At 38.5% G+C, this 18716-nt stretch overlaps 1 protein-coding gene across 3 annotated transcripts in view; it reads left to right on the top strand.

The window, feature by feature from the left end:
- The window catches only part of SNCAIP (synuclein, alpha interacting protein), a 147323-nt gene that overhangs the window by 111262 nt on the left and 17345 nt on the right, over positions 1 to 18716 (top strand). For all 3 annotated transcript variants that reach the window (XM_011963703.1, XM_011963704.1, XM_011963702.1), the window contains 3 exons: positions 3459 to 3572; positions 12374 to 12499; positions 16215 to 16384. In XM_011963703.1, the coding sequence (XP_011819093.1) occupies positions 3459 to 3572; positions 12374 to 12499; positions 16215 to 16384 (410 nt within the window). The remainder of the gene's footprint in view (positions 1 to 3458; positions 3573 to 12373; positions 12500 to 16214; positions 16385 to 18716) is intronic.

Below are 18716 nucleotides of genomic sequence, written 5' to 3' on the forward strand. Positions count from 1 at the left end.
AAAAAAAAAAAAAAAAAAAAAGATTTGCCTTCCTGTTTTAGTGTTTATAAAATACAGTTCTCATTAGTCTTCCTAATGGTAGATTATTTATATAGGTAGATGACAAGAATTTTTTTAAATTTATATGCCCTAGGGCTTGTTTTGATAGATTAAAAATCTCTGAGTAGAAGGTACATAAGAGAGTTAGTCGTCATTACGCCAGTCTTCAGCATAAACACCTTCTATGATATCCATATTAAGTGTTAATTCATTCTTATATTCCTACTGTCAACATAAGATCGCCATCATACAATCAGTGTGCAAACTTAAAGAGCAGTTTTGTTTTTCCTTCTAATGAAAAAGATTTCAAACCCATAAGACTCAAAAACTTTTACAAGTTTGAGATCTCAGGCTTTTCATACTTTACTTCCAGACAATGATTTGAATGTTCTATTCCTTTATTCTAGAATTTACAAAAGCAGTAAATACAAATATTTTATAACAATTGCTTCCCTCTTTAGAAATCTGTCCTGACACATATTTTGTCTCAGTCCATTCAGTGTATTTTGATGAACATTGATGACATTGAGAGAGTCCTAAAGAGTCATCATTTTGTTTTAGGACCTTGTTTTGAACACCAGTAACCAACTAGTGGTGTTTCACCTCATTAAGCACAGTTTTGAAGGCTCCATTTGTACCAACAAAGTTGGTACAAATAACAGAAGCTGCTAAGATAATATGACTTGGCTGACAGGAAGCAGAGTCAGGGATAAGGTATCAAATAGAAAGATTACCTGAGAACAGGGGCTTTGAAGTCATATCAGGGCTTAAGAACATCTCCCTCACATCTCCCTCACTATTAAACTCCTGGAATGGAACATAATAAATTCTGCCGGTTACATGCGGAATTCATTGACTACTTCTGGGATACCCAAAAGTAGATACTGTGGGAGTTCAGGGTATTATTGAGTTTTCTTTAGAAATGATTAAGTAAAGTAATTGGAAATAAATATTTTTAAAAGGTGAGAGCAGTCTGTTTTCTAAAACAGGACAGAAGGAGAAATTATTTTAAGACTTAAACAGTCTGGGAATGAAATAATCTTAATTCCCTTTTCACTTCTCATTCAGTCCTTTTGATTAAGCCAAAAAGCCAAGTGTCCATCTGGGAGTAACATGACTTCAAACACATAACCTTACTGATACCCATACTGATCAGTATGGTTGCTATTCCTTTCTTCATTTAGAGGAATGAAGCACGTTGTATTAGTGTGTTAGTAGTTTTTTCTTTTTAATCCTGGTAGGAAACATTTGGTATGCTTCAACTGTGAAATTTAAGGAAAGTGTGTAATTAATGGATTATATATAAAAGGATGGTTGAAGGTAAGGGAGTTCGTAAAGGAAAGTGCAGTACCATGGGGTCTTTATTTAGCAACCAGGACACGGTTACCTCCCCAAAACTGGGAAAGGGAAAGAGGGCTGAGTACAAAGGACTAGCTTACTTTTGAGCTTTTTAAGGGACTCAGTTGGCCAATGGCAACCCCACAGAGAGGGCCTCAGATGCACTCTCCTTTCCTGATCTGCCACTGCTCTCCATCAGCCAGATCCAGCCAGAGGGGCAGGGAGCCAACCGTACAGACCAACCTCCCAGGGCAAATACCTCAAGAGAATAGAATCTGCATGTGAATAGTTGGGAGTTCTATTATCCAAATGGAATAAAATGAAGAATGAGCAGATTACCTCATTGTCCTCCTTTTAGAATAGATTTTTCCCCTTGAACAGTTAAATGATAGAATTCTAAAATAAAGAGAAAGTAATCCTATTCTACTAATTTAAATGCTACCCTTCGTGAAGCCTCCCCTGGCTCCCTGCCAACCATACCTCTTTTCTCCTGGGCTAAAATCGCACAAGCTGCAAACTAGGAAGGCAGTTGAATGTTTCATTTGTCTGACAGAGTTATTGTGAGATCTAAGAGAGCATTCTAATAGAAGGTAACAAGTATTTTCTGCTTAGTAAGTTTACATGCTTTATCTCATTTTATCTTCATGGTAACTCTATGAGGTAGTTACTACTATCCCTGGTATTTCACTGTTTCACAGTTAAGAAAATTGAGTATCAGAGAGGTAAAGTAATTTGTCCATGGTCTTGTAATTAAGTGGCAGATTAAGATTTAAATCCATATCACAATCTGGGTTTTAATCACTAGGAGATATATATCTGGGTTTATATATCATACTGCTCTATAAGTGGTAGGGAACATTTTCTACAGATATGTATGGACTATATTGTAGCTCTTTACATGACTTGATTGCTTTTTGAGAGAGGTTTAAGTTTCTCAAAATTATGAGAAATTTTTAAAAAATTGTGAGGGTAAAAGATCCTCATAAATGACTATAAGAAAATCCTACTCTTTTTTTCTGCCTACTTTTACTTGACCCTAAAGGTCAAGAGGGTTGATTTCCTTAAAAATGTAAAAGTTGAGGATATTTTACTTTCTGTATCCATAGTTATATTATTTGTATATAATAAAATATAATTTCCCTTTTTAAAATTGTTTAGTATTTTACTAATTAAGATATTTACCACATCCCTTAATGAAATTTTTCATTTCAAATATGAGTTTACTGATTTTTCATTAACAAATATGATTATTTGGGGATTGGAAAACAGTTGTGCATCTTATGAAGCTTAATCGAAGAATACTGATTAACTGACCATACCATGTGTTGGTTTAGTTTTGAAACAACTAGAATGCTCATATGATGCTGGTGGTGATGTCAAGTGGGCAATCACTTTAGAAACTAGTTTGATGGCTTTTTATTAAGTCAAATATACAGCTACCATACAACTCAGAAATTCCATAAGCACACTAACTAGATGGCTCTCCGTTGCCATCAATTTTCGCATTAGGAAATCCCAACATTAATTCGTGTACACAGATCACAATCCAGTGTTTGCAGTTAAAAAGAAAAATTACTACCTCCCTTTGGAGAATGTGACTGTGAATTATCTTTTTTAAAAATTGGAAGCACAAAATACCAGAAATTCCATTTCTGAGTCGTATGGTAGGGTGAGGAGGGTGAGAACCAAAGAGTACTAGAACACTTCTAGGGGTAATGGAAATGTTCTTTGTCTTGATTGAAGTTGTAGTTACAAGAGTATACATATTTGTCAAAATACATCAAACTGTATACTTTAAAAGATTATATTTTATAGTATACAAATATACCTTACTAAAGTGGATTTAAAATAACTGATTACAATTATGAAAATGAACTTAAATAAAAATTCTGCAATTGATTTCGAGCCACATCCACAGATCAGGAATATAATAAGTGATATCTTTATATCATAAATAAATTAAGCCAGATATAAATGCTAAAATTTATATGATTTCTTTCCTTGGTAAAATTACCATCTTCAATGTGTTTTTCAAACCTGAATTACCTTGAATTTCCATCTCTCTTTCTTTTTTAACCTAGAATGGTCAATTGGAGTGCGTGCGCTGGATGGTGAGTGAAACAGAAGCCATCGCAGAACTGAGTTGCTCTAAGGATTTTCCAAGCCTTATTCATTACGCAGGTTGCTATGGCCAGGTATGAAGGAGTTTTTTAAGTATCTTCCCTTTGTGTGCCATATAATCTTCCTACTTTTTTATTATTAGTCCATCAAAATCCAAACATAAGAAATCATAGAAAATGTATCCAAAGGTGTATAACCAATGATATTTGTTGCTGTTTTCTTTTTAATGAAAAAATAGTTTACAACAGCCTAAATAAATATTCCATGACAGATGGTGGATAATGAAGCTGCAGCCATTGATGACATTTTATGGGAAAATGTTCATTATATAGTACTAAACAAATATGTATGATACAAAACTGATCCTATAATTTAGCACCAACTTTGAATTTTAGAGATAAAGAGAAATAGAAAATAATACTAAAAAGAAATATATCATAACATGTTTATAGTAGTTATCACTCAGAGGAGAAGTACAAGTGGCTTCGATTTTCTATTTTTTTTTAATTTTTCAGTATTTTCCAAATTTTTTACAATAAACACATTTAACATTTATCAAAAGGAACAATGATACATTTCTTGAACCCAAAGTTAAAAGGAAAATCTTTATAAGATATTAATCAAGGCAGTCTCACTCAACGATGAATAAGCACACTAACTAGATGGTTCTCCGTTGCCATCAATTTTCGCATTAGGAAATCCCAACATTAATTCGTGTACACAGATCACAATCCAGTGTTTGCAGTTAAAAAGAAAAATTACTACCTCCCTTTGGAGAATGCGACTGTGAATTATCTTTTTTAAAAATTGGAAGCACAAAATACCAATCTCAGTCTTAAAAATAATAGTACTGTGTTAAATAGATTTAATTGTATTTGTGGCAAAGAAAATTGCTTCTCATGCATTTAACTGTATTCCCTTTGGCTTCATAAACTTTCCCAGTAGAAGTAAACTACAGCATTGTCAACAAGAGATTATGCTTTTTCAAGTATGGCAATCTCAAGTTCAAAAAGTAGACAACACTATTACCACAGTCTTTCTTTAGCGGGAGTGATCCTTAGGGATAGTTTATTTTGTGCCGTGGTAACTTCTACTAATTGTGTGTGTGTGTGTGTGTGTATGTGTGTGTGTAATATATATTACATAAAAACATGTTTTCATATGCTATATATACACATGTAAAATGTTTCCTATGTGTGCCAGGCACCATGCCATTGGATTTTGTGTACATTATCTGATTTATTCCTCAAAACAACCCTGTGAGAGCTTGTTGTGTTTATCCCCATTCCACAGATGAGGAGTCTGAAGAAAGAGAGTTACATGACTTGCACATGGTCTAATGGCTAGTAAGAGCAAAGACTAGATTTCAACTCAGGTTCTCTCACTTCAGGGCCAGATCCTGTTTTGTCTCCATTTGTATAGAAAATGTATGCAAATTGTTTGTAGAGGCACTGATACAGCTGAAGAAGACTTTTTTTTGCAGTTTTATCTAACAATACCTTATAATATTTGGAGTACTTCACACTACTCACAGAAGAAATTTGCAACTGTACCAAATTTATGAAATGGAGAAAGGAGCAGGCCCAACATTAAAATTTGTAAAAGTCACTGTCTTTGAAATATTATACTTTGTGTTCTTTGTGCATTGTACTTCCTATTTCCCATCCGCAGTGTCCTGAAAACAATGATTAGTGGTTAATAAGGCATGATGTAAGGATGCCATTTTTTTGCTTATGCAGACGCTCCCCAACTTAAAATGGTTCAACTTACGATTTTTCGACTTTACAGTGGTGTGAAAGAGATGTACAGTCAGTAGAAACCATACGTCAGGTTTGAATTTTGATCATTTCCCAGGCTAGTGATATACAGTACGATACTCTTGTGATGCTAGGCCATGGCAGCCACAGCTCCCAACAGCCACGTGATCACAAGGGTAAACAACCAATACCCTACAGTGTATTAAATGCATTTTCTACTTAACAATGTTTTCAACTTAGGATGGGTTTATCGGGTCATAACCCCATTGTAAGTCAAAGAACATCTATACTGGCAAAGAAGAGAATAGGATTTTCAAATGATCAGAAGAATTGGATCAATACTCATCTTCCTAATCATTTTGAGTCTAAAACTGAGTTTTATTTAATTGTGTGAATAGTTATTTCATGTCCCTGATTTCATTTGCTTATATTAAAACCTAAAAAGGAATTTTAAGTATCAGTGGAAAGGCTGCCTGCACTTTTGGTAGAGCTTGCCAAAGAAAAGGAGGAAAGAATTACATGGCCGTTCTGAGACTCTAAGTAAATAATTGGGCATTCGGCATTCTTTGTCTTGGGAAATGTTGATTACATATGCCAGTTTCTTTATTCAGCTCTCACAGCAGGTTTCTCATAATTTTAAAGCTATTGGGACTGAACAAAATAAAGTACCCTTTTTCTGGGACTGGTTGGGTCACAGTGTGACTGACTTGGTGGGACTAGAGGAAAATATGGAAATTGGTGACCTGTTTGAAGAGCTGTGTCAAACTTTTGCTTCACTCTAGTATCAATACTCAGGTTGTTATTTCAAGATGATATGCATTTTTATGACCTAAGATACAGCTCTGAGTGGGGCAGTCCAGCAGTGCCCTTAGGAGATCATTCTTACCCAACTGAAAAATGTAGAAGCCCATTAGAACTGCAAATGCTGTCCAGCCATCCTACATCCGCCACAGCCACTTATGTAACAGATAACCTGTGGAGATGCTGAACTTGGAACCATTACAAGCCTAATATTTTCACAAGGAAGACTGTTATTGAACAGTTTTGTAATGGATTCAGCACATGCAGGTTTTTCTACATCCAGCCGGCATTTGAGTGTGTCCCGGCTTTGTTTCTTCAGTAAATGCCCCTGGAAAGGATAGCACAGAGGAAAATTCCTCTCTTGGTTTATTTTAGTTGCTCTCTGCCCTTCATATAGATTCCTAAAGAATGGGCTCCACGTGACTCCCAATTTGTGTCCTTTTTCTTGTAAAAATTACCTTTAAAGACTCTAGTACCGCAGGGTAGCCAACAGTTTTTAGTGGTCTCCTGGAGTGATAGATCCCTGGGTGATAGGAATTGATTTTCTTCATCTTGACACATGAAGTCTCAGAGGGTGCAATTATTTCATTGCCTGATTGTACCTTGCAGAACTAGCCACAGGGAATGTGAAGGTGGAAGCCTCAGGGACACCCAAGAAACAAGCAGGGAGTGTCCTCAGATAGGCCTGCTTTGCTGGCCCTTGAGGAAGATGTTGCTGGCAAAACAATTGAGATGGAATTATCTCAATTCAAAGCTACTACCTGTGTAACTTGGGCTGTTTTATTCAAACGTGAAGGTTCAGGTTTTCTCTTCCAGGCTCTTCCAGCACAACTTCCTGCCCTCCACTGCTTGGGAGCCTCTGCCTACTCTGCGTTGGTCATTAGTCCAGTGGACTCTATGTTACTTTCAACATCAAACCTGTGATTCCTTTTGTTTCTGAATCATTCATGTGACTTTTAGTCAGGAGATTCTTCCACAAAAACAATCTGCATCATGGCATTGAACATTTACTAAGAGCACCTTTGCCTACACTGTATTCATTATTCTGTACTTTAAATGTTTGCCCTAATACAGATTTTTTTTTAAGGGCACTTTTTGAAAAAAGAAAAGGCTCAGCAGTTCTTGCAAATGGTCATGAGCAGTGGTAGACATGCTGGTGATGGGGATGTTCCCACAGGCTATGTTATTGTTGTTTTTCCACAATTTACTTTAAAAAGGAAAAATATTCCCCTGCCTTTATTGTTTTACTGTCATAGGGAAGTCGACTAAAAATGCTGCGATTGCAGATGAAAGCAAAATAGAAAAGTCTTTGATTAGCACACGAGCATCTGCTCTCCAAGTTCTGATCTTGACAAAGCATAACTGACAAGGAGCCCCACAAACCCACAGACTGACAGGCAGTTAACTCTGATTTCTTTGACTCAAGGGGCACAAAGGGAGCATGTCCTTTACAGAGTCAGGGGTCATAAGGGAATGCGCAACTGTGGATATCCATACTCAAAAGACAGAAAACAGTGTCATGAAGAACATTGATTCATATGGCAAACTCTCCATTGTCATCGTAACCTTACCACTTACTAGTTCAATGGGTTAGATATTTTAGTTCTTTCTTTTGTTTGTTTGTTTTTTTTTTTTTAAGAGAGAAAATAAAAGAATAGATCTCCCTGGACCTCAGCTTCTTCATTTGTAAAGTGGAAATAATAGAACCTTCCTCACAGTGTTAATCTGAGGACTAAGTGAGAAAAGCCACATTGCCCAATCCATACTAGGCACTAGATGAATGTTGGCTGTTATGACTATTGAATCTCCTCCAACTTATTGTTTTTATCCCTATCAGTATTATTCAGTTTACTTATTTTACCATTAGCAATGTATAGGAGAAACTTGCAAAGGAAGGCCATAACTTACTTAATCAATTCTTAGATGCACTTTATTTCACATTTACCATCTTTTGATTCTACATATATGTTACAATACATGATATTATAAAATTATTGCTGACCTTTATTTTTTACATTTTTACATCTCAAAAACTGGAATAAATCTTGTAATTGATGGCATATTAGATTTGATAATCTATGATCACAAAGCTAACTCCTTTAAAACATGGATTGCCACACACTATAGAGATTTTATTGATACCAGCAATAAACCTGTGACATACTTCTCAAGTACATTTTTTATTAGAATTTGTCCGGCAAATCTCATAAATCACATGAGATAATTGCCTCTTTAAACAACTTGCATTGCCCTTAGGAACACATAAAATACGACATTACAACAGGTTAGCAAAACAGCAGAAAATCCCCAGACGAGGAAACTGCTGAGGAAAACTACATGAGAGTTTTCAGTCAGTAGATGAAGGTTGAATGGATAGATGGATATGTGGGTAGACAATGAAATATAAGTTGGAGAGGCATTCTGGGAAACAAATGATACAGAAATCTTCATCCATGTGACTTCATTAGATATTCTCTGAAAGCAATACTTATGGGAAAATGGAGGTCTGAAGTTACATCCATCCTTTAACATCTCCTGTGTGTACATACACAGAGAGAACACACACTGAAGGGCTAAGAGGGGAGGGGGACACCATTACAAATGTATCTAATACACATTCACATTAACAAGCACCCTCTTAGCTGGAGAAAATAGCCATATTTGTTTTGCCCTTCTTAGGAGGTATTTTCAGATAGCCACTTTGAATTGTAGAACTGTGCATCTCCACAGGCATGGTCCCCAGAATCAGGGCAGGATTTGTCTGTGAGCAGATATTAAATATGCTTTTACCAAAACCAGAGACTCCAGCCATCTCCATGTTCCCCTCAAAAACCCTAAATGTTTGTTGCTAGAAGACAAGGTATACAGTCAACCCATCATTTGGGGGAGTACTTCTCTGCATCGTACAATGGAAGATTTTGGTTTCCATATCATATCTCAGTGGACGGGCCAATTGCACTTCTTATTTTAAATTCTTATGCTTATTCTTAAATTGTCCAACATAAAACCCAAGACTGGATTGGAGGTGCTAGGCAAAACCTGTCTTGTTCTGAACAATCAAATAATGGTTCTTTCTTTATGTAAGTCTTGCATGTTGAATTGGTTACAATCTTTCATTGTAAGGAAGAAGAGTTATCCATGCCTTCATAAGAAGGGAAGTCAGGCTATTGTAGCAATATAGGTTGAATCTGACTTGGAGACCCCTCAGGGGCCAAGGTAACTTTTGGCTCACACAGACCATGTATGTCTTGTTCTCCCAGATTATCAAGTCCCTGAAAAGTCCAGGGTCTTAAACTCTCCCCCAGATTTCCACAATGGGAACATTCCCACTCTTATGAAGTGCAGTATTCCATTGCCTATAACCCCACTACTAAAACTAAAGCACTGTGGTTTTAATAAAGGGCATGTTTTGTGCATGTGGAATAGACATACCCACCATAACATTGGGGCCTGAAAATATGGAATTACATCTAACAAGATGATACATGGAAAACCCTTCTCGATATCTTGAACTCCTCTGAGCTTTACTTGCTGAAGAAAGAAGTCTCTAGAATATCAAGGAATATAGCAGGTCCTTAAATTAACCTGATTTCTTTAAACATCATCTTCTTAAAATGTTGATGAGAAGAAAAAAACAGTTCCCAGCCAGGGCCACTGTCTGTGAAGTGTGCTCATTCTCCACATCTCTGTGTGGGTTTTCTCCTGGTACTCCAGTTTCTCCTCACGTCCCAAAGATGTGCACGTTAGGTGAATTGATGTGTCTCAGTTGTCCTAGCGTGAGTGAATGTGTGTGGGTGTGAGTGCACCCTGTGTTAGGATGGTGTCCTGTCCAGGAATAGTTCCCGCCTTGTGTTCTGAACTGCCAGGATGGACTCCAGCCACCCAAACCATGAACTGGAATGATCAGATAAATAATTATCTTACTTGTTTTTATTAGTCTTTCTTAAATGTATGTATAGCTCATATTTATCTCAGTGTTTCACTTTAGAAGTTTTTGGTCTTTATTTAGAAGTTTGGTGCTGTTTTTGCGACCAGAAATATGTCATAGGAACTAAAATGGTAAAATTAGTTTCATTATACTTCATTTTGCTTAAAGTCGCAATTTCCAAGAACTTGTCTATGCCATCACATGAGGACTTGCTCTATATCATTGTCCTGTCCCTCAGTTTTCTGGCTTATAAAAGAAGGCTTTTTGAATTGGATGATTCTTTAAAATCTCTCCCCTCCACATTTTTAGAAGTCCGTGATTTAATATCATGAAGCAAACCAAATCACAAGTTTGAGAATGACTCGTTGAAGAGAATTTGTTCTGCCCATGGTGGGGCCATCTTTTTCACTGATAGAGGTACCTTAGCCTGTCCTCTTGCAGGCTCCATGTCTAGGCCATTAACCTCAACCAGTTGGTTATGTATTTTATCCTGAGATACTTCCATTCATCCAGATTTTTAAGGAGTTAAGATCGTATGGTATAATCATCTATGTCCAATTAAAAGTAATCCAGGGCCTGGCGCGGTGGCTCACGCCTACAGTCCTAGCACTTTGGGAGGCCGAGGCAGGCGGATCACGAGGTCAGGAGATCGAGACCACAGTGAAACCCCGGCTCTACTAAAAATACAGAAAATTAGCCAGGCGCGGTGGCGGGTGCCTGTAGTTCCAGCTACTCTGGAGGCTGAGGCAGGAGAATGGCGAGAACCCGGGAGGTGGAGCTTGCAGTGAGCCGAGATCGCACCACTGCACTCTAGCCTGGGCTACAGAGCGAGACTCCATCTCAAAAAAAAAAAAAAAGTAATCCCGTATTTTTCCCCTACCTAATTAGAAAAAACCAAGGAACTGCTTTTACCTTATGCAAATGAAACATCACCTGCTCTAGTCCAAACATTAGCTCCAATTTTCTCGAGGTTTGCCTTTGAAGAAGAGGGCTAAGCATAGCAGCATATTCTTATCCAACATCTAACTCCCAGCCATAGCTCCAGGCTCTGCTTCTATCTCATTCTCTAGGGACCCTTGAGGGTTTCAGTTCCCACAAGGTCTGTCTGCTTTTGCAGTTAACACTCACCCTGCTTTCTGGGATGCCTTCTTAGAAGGTTGTAGGTACATTGTTCTCATCATGCTCTTTAGTGGTCTTATTCCCTGGTACTCATTTAGAAAAAGTGTGGTGCAAATGTTCAGTCTGTCCCTGATGTCAAGATACCTTCATAAACAGTGCCCTGTTCCCCCACATAAGGGATGAAACATTAAAGGATTTGGCTGTTTTTATCCCAACATTCCTTTAGCAGATTAGTTGGCATGTTCAGAAGATGAAGGCAAATTTAATCCAGAAAAGTATAAAAGTTCATGACCAGTCCGAGCAAATAACTGGAAAAAAAAAAATCCTTTAAAAGGCTAAGAAGAAAGAAATTCAAGGTTATTTCAAACACATGATCATCTTTTTAAATGTCAAATTCCACCCACTAAACTTCATGCTGTTGTTTTTACCACTCTCATATTTTTTTAACTTTATATTTAATTCTTCTATTTTAAAACAGTGAAATCCCATCCCCCTGCTTTCTCCAAAGGCCAAGCATAACATGAAAATACCACAAAACACTCAGTGGGTAAAATGCAAACAGATTATGACAACACATACTGTGATTGCTCTATGTCTTTGCTTTTGAAAGGTTTGTGTTCCAAGTTTTTGGTTCTCTTCCTTTAACATGAGAAAAGAGAAATCTTTACCTTAAGACACCACCAACACTTGGTCAGAAAATCAAGAGGGTCCTGGTGTATTTTACACTTGGCAACTTAAGGTATTACCTGTTTTTTATAAGCCCATTGATTGCAAGAGGTATGGATTACAAAGGCATGGTTGAAGAATTATAAACTTAAAAGTATAAGCTAGTTCTCAGCAGTTCAGGGTTTTATGGTAACATCTTAAAGCCTACAGGCAGTATAAAACAGCAGCAAGAACATTGCCTTGGGGGCCTTGGAATCAAAAGACATAGATTCTAGTTCCAACTTTGGATCTGTCTAGTTGTGTGCCTTGGACGAGGCACTCAGTCTTACTGCAAACCTATTTTCCCATCTATAGAATAGATAAGTAAAATAAGAGCACTCCCAAGGGAACTTCCTGCTCTTAAAATTCTGTATGTCATCCTCTTTCATTCATTTCAGTCAGAGATTCAAGGATTTTCAATTCACATCTGAATGAGAATTTTCTCTTGCTACAGTAAACTTGGTTTTACCCAAGCTTCACAAACTAGAGTATTGTTTTCCTCTGTCTTTTTATCTGACTTCTCTGCAAGATATTACATGAATTCCAACTGTCTTTGTGTTCATAGGAAAAGATTCTTCTATGGCTTCTTCAGTTTATGCAAGAACAGGGCATCTCGTTGGATGAAGTAGACCAGGATGGCAACAGCGCTGTTCACGTAGCCTCACAGCATGGCTACCTTGGATGCATACAGGTACACAGGCCCTGCTATTTTGCAAAGAGAATTGAGTATATCAAATATTAAAAAAACATTAAAATTCTGTTCACTAGGAGAATGTCTGAATTAATTCACCTTTTGTATGGTCGTAGACAATAGGGAATTATTGCTCTATTTGTATTTCGAGAAGTCCACACAAATGTAGGCATAAATATCCCTAAGAGTTTCTCTTTCAGTGTCCCAGAGTGTTGAAAAGGACTTTTCCTGCTCCCTTATCACTGCTCTAAAACCCCAGTGCTGAGGACAATAGACATTAAATTTCCCCATGTTCTCAAGGCACCAGAGAAATCATTACCAGGCAGACATCTCTGTCTCTTACATGGCAGGCTGCTCTTCCACTCATTAGTAAATTTCACCCTTCCAGGTATTTGAAGAATAAGACGGATTTTTCAGGAATGGATTAGAATTCTTTGTGGTAGGGAGTTGTAGGCTAGAGAGACAATGCTGTGGTTCCCCCTTTCTCTGTAGTAGGACTGAGCTTCTCAAATGCATTCAAAAAGTCCAGAATTGGTGGGAGTGGATTCAGATATTGATCCTCTCAGCCCTTGGGCAGGCCACCCAGGGCATTGATTGCCCAACCACTGCACCCAACAGCGTCAAGTAGCCTTATCTTTTTACCCTAACTTGCCTTCTAAATATTGTCATGTTCATTGTGTACAATGATGTCAAAAAGTTGGGGAGCTGAGCCACAGGAGAGGGGAAGAAGTCTTGTCCCCCTGCCCCGAGTCACAGGAAGGGTGCTCCAAGAAAGCTCCCTAGAGAGTGTGGGGTTCCTATGGGAAGAAGAGATGGCATCTCATCCCTCAGCTGAATGCAGAGCTGCATGAAGCTGGGCCAAACCCGGAGCTGCTGTCCGAGTAGTGCATGGCAGGAAAGCCCACCAGGGGTCTGTCTCCAGGAGTCTGGAGTATATATGAACATAAGACCCAATAGATCTTTCCACCTAGAAAATGTTGAACGCCTTCAGTGACAGATAGCTGAAGAAGGAGTAGCAGGTGGAAGAGGCATGACAATGTGAGGAACGGAAAGGCTTTGAATTGGAAACAGTCAAAGTTTAGACTTGGTCTAGAATATTATTTACAGACATAAATCATTATTACCAGAATCAGATCAATTATACCATTATTATCATTGAAAGTGACCCAAAATATGGGAATTTATTCCCATATCTATATGATATATAGGATAGGGAAATTGACAACATATAGTTGAAGGTCATGATTAGAGACAAGACTTTTACCTCATCACGTTCATACCTTTTTTTTTTTTTTTTTTTTTTTTTGCTTACACGTGTGTTATTTTCCTATGTTGCAAACTCAGTGTACTGTTATGCAACAGGTACTTACTGAGGCCCTCCTGGGTGCAAGATAGATGGTATCCAAAACAGAAAACTGAGAGGTGAGAACCAGTTGCTCAGGAAGGTAGAGGAGACTTGGGAAATGACAGGAGAATATATGGGGAAATTATAAATATAAAAAGCAAGAGATTTATGAAAACAAAAGGCAGAGATAATAGCAGAAATCTCTCTAGAGTGCCTACTCACATGGAACTGCTGTTTGGAGAACTAACTTGATAGGAAATAGTCCAGATAGCTGAAAGTTTTTCTATTATTGTTGGCAAAGCATGCATCTTCTAATTTATGGCATCGAGTTTTAAAAAGAGTGATATGAAATGGAGAGTATAGGAGAGAAATTTAAATTCTTACCAAGTTCTGCAGAAATATTAAAGGAGTAACATTTTTTGTAAAGGAAATACGATTGAATAACCATTGAAAAATATGCTTTTCTATTTAACAAAACACTCTAATATTTAATAGTCTTGAAACAAACTTTTAATCAGCTAAGAAATGACTAAAGCCAAAGAAAGCCAGCTGAATATCACTATGTGAGATTTTACTTATTTTTCTTTTTAATATGTGAAGAGAGACAGTCTTTCCTGTTAGAGCATTCATCAGTCCACTTACCCACAAATGATAGTTTTGGCACTGGACATCATGGAAGTGGAAACTTGGATAATCTTGGAAGGGGGTCTGTCCACTGGGTGTGAAATTTAAAGAAAAAAATGATAAGAGACTGAGAGTGAGCAAGGGACTCTGAGGTGAGGGAGGGGACTGAGTAAGGAAAACAATGGAAAGAAAACTGCAGAGGTCAGGGTCAAAGGGGAGTAATAACACTGTGTGTTTATATTGCATCTCTTCAAGAGCTCTGAGGGCTCAATACTGACATGGTCTTTGTGACACTCCTGTGAGGTAGGTGGCAATGGCTTTGTGGTGAGTTGACCTTTCATGGTGAGTGATCATAAACCAAAAGGAAAACGAAGCTCCTTAATGACCTCTCAGTCTAAGTAGTCTAAAATTTTAAATACTACAACTATTGCTTAGGGGAACATACTGTCTACTACCCAAATTAACCCAGGTTTGCAATCTCATCATAATATTGTCAAAGAATCTATCGGATTGCAGTGGTTGATTAATATTGATGTAATAACTTTTTATGAAATCTAATAGTATCACAGTATGGACACAAAACAGTTTGAATGTGGTTTTTTTATTTTTTGAATTATTAATTTCAACCATGCTCCATCAAATTTCTGTCTCACCACAACTAATGGTACCTTGGCCAGATTCCATAACTTTGTCCTTTCTTATGACTATTAAAATTTACTCCAAGCCACTTTAAAATCTCAGTCTTACTTCTGATTCAAAGCATTCTCCTTCCCACCCAGATTAGACTCAAGATTCAAGGGACTTGGAATGGGAGTGAGACATGCCTTTTTACACACCACTTTAGCTCCTATCCCCCTCTCTCTTCTGGGCTATAGTGTCAAGGACAAGGAGGAGATATGAAGAGAAAAAGTTCAATGTCTATTTGCTTAACTGGGAAAGGCATGCAACCTCCCTGAAAGTTGTCCCTGCTTCTTTGGCTGGCTGTGGTCACTGATGCCCTCTGTGGCAACCTTCAGATGCTGACTCTCCAGTGAGTGCCATGGGTGGGGTCTTCAGAGGGCACAGTTCTCTCCACCTCTGGGGTACCATATTGCCTAATGTCGTCAGAGAACCCTCTCCTCATTAACAGGGTGATAAGAAGCTCACACAAAGCTTTCTTCTACAAAGCCTGCTCAATCCACAGACATGCCCTCACCATGGCGCATCATGGGAGGGTGGGGGTTGCTTCACAGCCTCCCCACTCTCAGCCACATCATTTCTCTCCAGTTCTTTTTGTTCCTGATCAGATGGGCTCAGCAACAAGTAAACAGGTGTTATTCCAAAACCAATTACCAGAGACCAAATCCAATTACTAGAGCCCAAGCAAATAAAAACAGGTAAGATTCCAGTCTTTCCCTCTTCCAGGCATCTCTGACTTGATGAGTGATTCTCTTGGGGCCCAACCATGGCAAGAGACAGAACTCCCCACCACAAAGACTGCGCTGCATGTCTCATAAAGGAGAGCACATTATGGACAGCCTCCTCCTCTCTTTCCCAGCCCTCTCCTTATGTAGGCTGCAGGTGGGCATTGGTAGTGGTAGAACCAGCTCTGCTACGTCATCATAGACTCTGAAGGGAAGTGTGTGATACCGACTCCTGGAAGGCCCCTAGAGGCTTTCTTCATACTATTCAACATTCTGTTACAGTCATTAAAAAATAGTGTGTACAGAGATGCCCTGATATACATGTCTCTTCATTTTCTGACAGACTTTGGTTGAATATGGAGCAAATGTTACTATGCAGAACCACGCGGGGGAAAAGCCTTCCCAGAGCGCCGAGCGGCAGGGGCACACCCTGTGCTCCAGGTACCTGGTGGTGGTGGAGACCTGCATGTCGCTGGCCTCTCAGGTGGTGAAGTTAACCAAGCAGCTAAAGGAGTAAGTGGCCTGTTGGTTCCATGAGAACCAAGTCTGACTCATTATTGTTGTGCTTAGGCTTCAGCCCAGTGCTGTGGTGAGCACTCTTCTTTCCAGTTGTACAGGGAGTTCCTGCATTCTCCTCTTCTGTTCTTCTTCCATCTGAAGTCCTTACAGCCAGACTTCATGCTGAAGATGCCATCTCTGCAGAGGCAAAATGATGTCTAAACAGTAAAATGTACAGCAAGTTCCCAAAACAGGGGATTTAAGCCAGTGGGCAAGGAGAGAGAGCCTCTCTCCGTGTTCACACCTCAGGGCCAGATTACAGAGCACCGGAAGCACTCACAGGCATCACCTCCAAACTTTTGTCCTTAATATTTGAGGAAATCATAAGGAACATGAGAGAGAGGAAAAGGCTAGAGATGGACCAGTTTCCCAGTTTTCTCAAAAAGGAAAAGGTGTGGGGGAAATTACAGATAAATAACTTGGTGACTATCACCAGCAAATTTCCTATAAAAATTAATCAGATGATCCATGAATCCTCAGAATAAAAAATAGTGCTCAGTCAGCATGGAGTTACTTAAAACACTCCATGACTAACTACAGTCAGTTCTTTCCTTGATAAGATTATTAAACTGGTACCAGGGCATGTCTGGATATCAGGGGAGTATTTCTGGGAGATTGTCATAATATGCTTAGAGAAAGAGGTCCCAGATGAAAGGTCATCAGGTAGGTCTCCAGCAAGTTGAAGGACTAAGAAGTTAGCACCTGCCTGAGGGGAACCAAGGTCAGCCCTTGAAAAGCTCACCCATTAAATATAGTTGCCAAATTGGGGAGGGTTTCCTGAAAATCAGTTAGTATTCAAAGTAATGTTGACAGATTAGGAGGGTAAATCTTAAAAATTAAATTTTAGAGGGAAAATAGTCTTATCTTTAAGTTTTATACACACACATACACATACACACACACATTTTTTTTTTTTCTGAATACAATTCATTTGAAAAAAGCCTTGGTTGGGTGAAAGACCTCGATTAACTATGATCCATGCAGCAATATGACAAGGCCTTGGACCCTCTGCCTCTTCTCTAAGCTTGGGGAAATCTCCCTTCTCTCTCTTCTTCCACTCTTCTGCTTTCGAGCTACAAGTCTCTGTGCCTCTCTACCCCTCCCCCTGTCAATACTAGAATAATTTCTTTAATGAGTTTATTACTTCTAGAAAAAATAAAATAAAATTTGAAACTTGAAAAAATGGGGTTACTGCCAAGCATCCTTTGCCTAGTTACACAAAACTTCCCCAGGTTAGGTGAGCTAGGTAAACTTCAAGGTCTCAAAGTAATCACAGGGAAAATGCACACAAATGAATAACTCAGTAAGCTGTCTTCCCACAGTGAACACATTGTGCAAATGCCTTTATGAACATGTATAGATATTTCAAAAAAACAAGTTCCTAGAAAAGGAATTGCTAGAGCAAAAGGCATACATATTTAAAATGTGGATAGATGTTAACTAATCTTTCCAAAAATGCTATACTAATGTCCACTCCCTCTAGTAATGTATGGACATATCCATAAAGAGGAACTTTAAAATGATCCAATGGAATGTTTTTTCTAAAGGTTCATACTCAGAGAAGGGATCACAAAACATTCTCCTTCTTCTTCATAGCATGGAATCTACAAAACTTTCATGAGCTACAATCACTGTTTTACTGGTGAACTGCTCGAAGTCAAAGTCTTGGCTGCTTTCTCAGTTGGTGATCCTGGGATAAAGTACACATATGTACTAGTAGACTGTAGTCCTTCAGTTGTCTCCAGAGCAGAATGCTGTGGACAGCTATAGTTGGGCCAATGACAAGATGAACTAAGAGAGGCTGTATTGTATACCCTAGTCTTTTACCTACTATATATCTCAGTGAAGCTGGCAAAACTAGAAATGAATGGTACAGCCACAGTACACTGTGCCCTATAGGCTCCCAGACACCAATAACATAGACAAGGACAGGAGAGAGGATGGAAAACACTAGTCTTCCCAGTCCAAAATTCTGGGAGAAGATAGTCTTGAGTGCCTTTTCCAACCTTCAGCAACTCCTCAGAGTTAATAAACACAGTTAATATTTAGAAATGGCAACCTTCAGCTCTACTGAAGGGCTAATCAACAAGTCTAGGTATTATGGGTGTCCCCCTCAAAAAAGTATGTTAGAATGTGACCTTATTTGGAGACAGCACCTTTACAGAAGTTACCAAGTTACAGTGAGTTCATTAGGATGAGTCCTATCTGACTAGAGTCTTTATAATAGGAGAATATTTAGACACCGATTATGCACACGGGGAGAATAACCATAAACATGAAGGCAGGG

Source organism: Colobus angolensis, unplaced genomic scaffold (assembly GCF_000951035.1).
Source record: "Colobus angolensis palliatus isolate OR3802 unplaced genomic scaffold, Cang.pa_1.0 Scaffold62, whole genome shotgun sequence".
Taxonomy (NCBI): Eukaryota; Metazoa; Chordata; class Mammalia; order Primates; family Cercopithecidae; genus Colobus; species Colobus angolensis.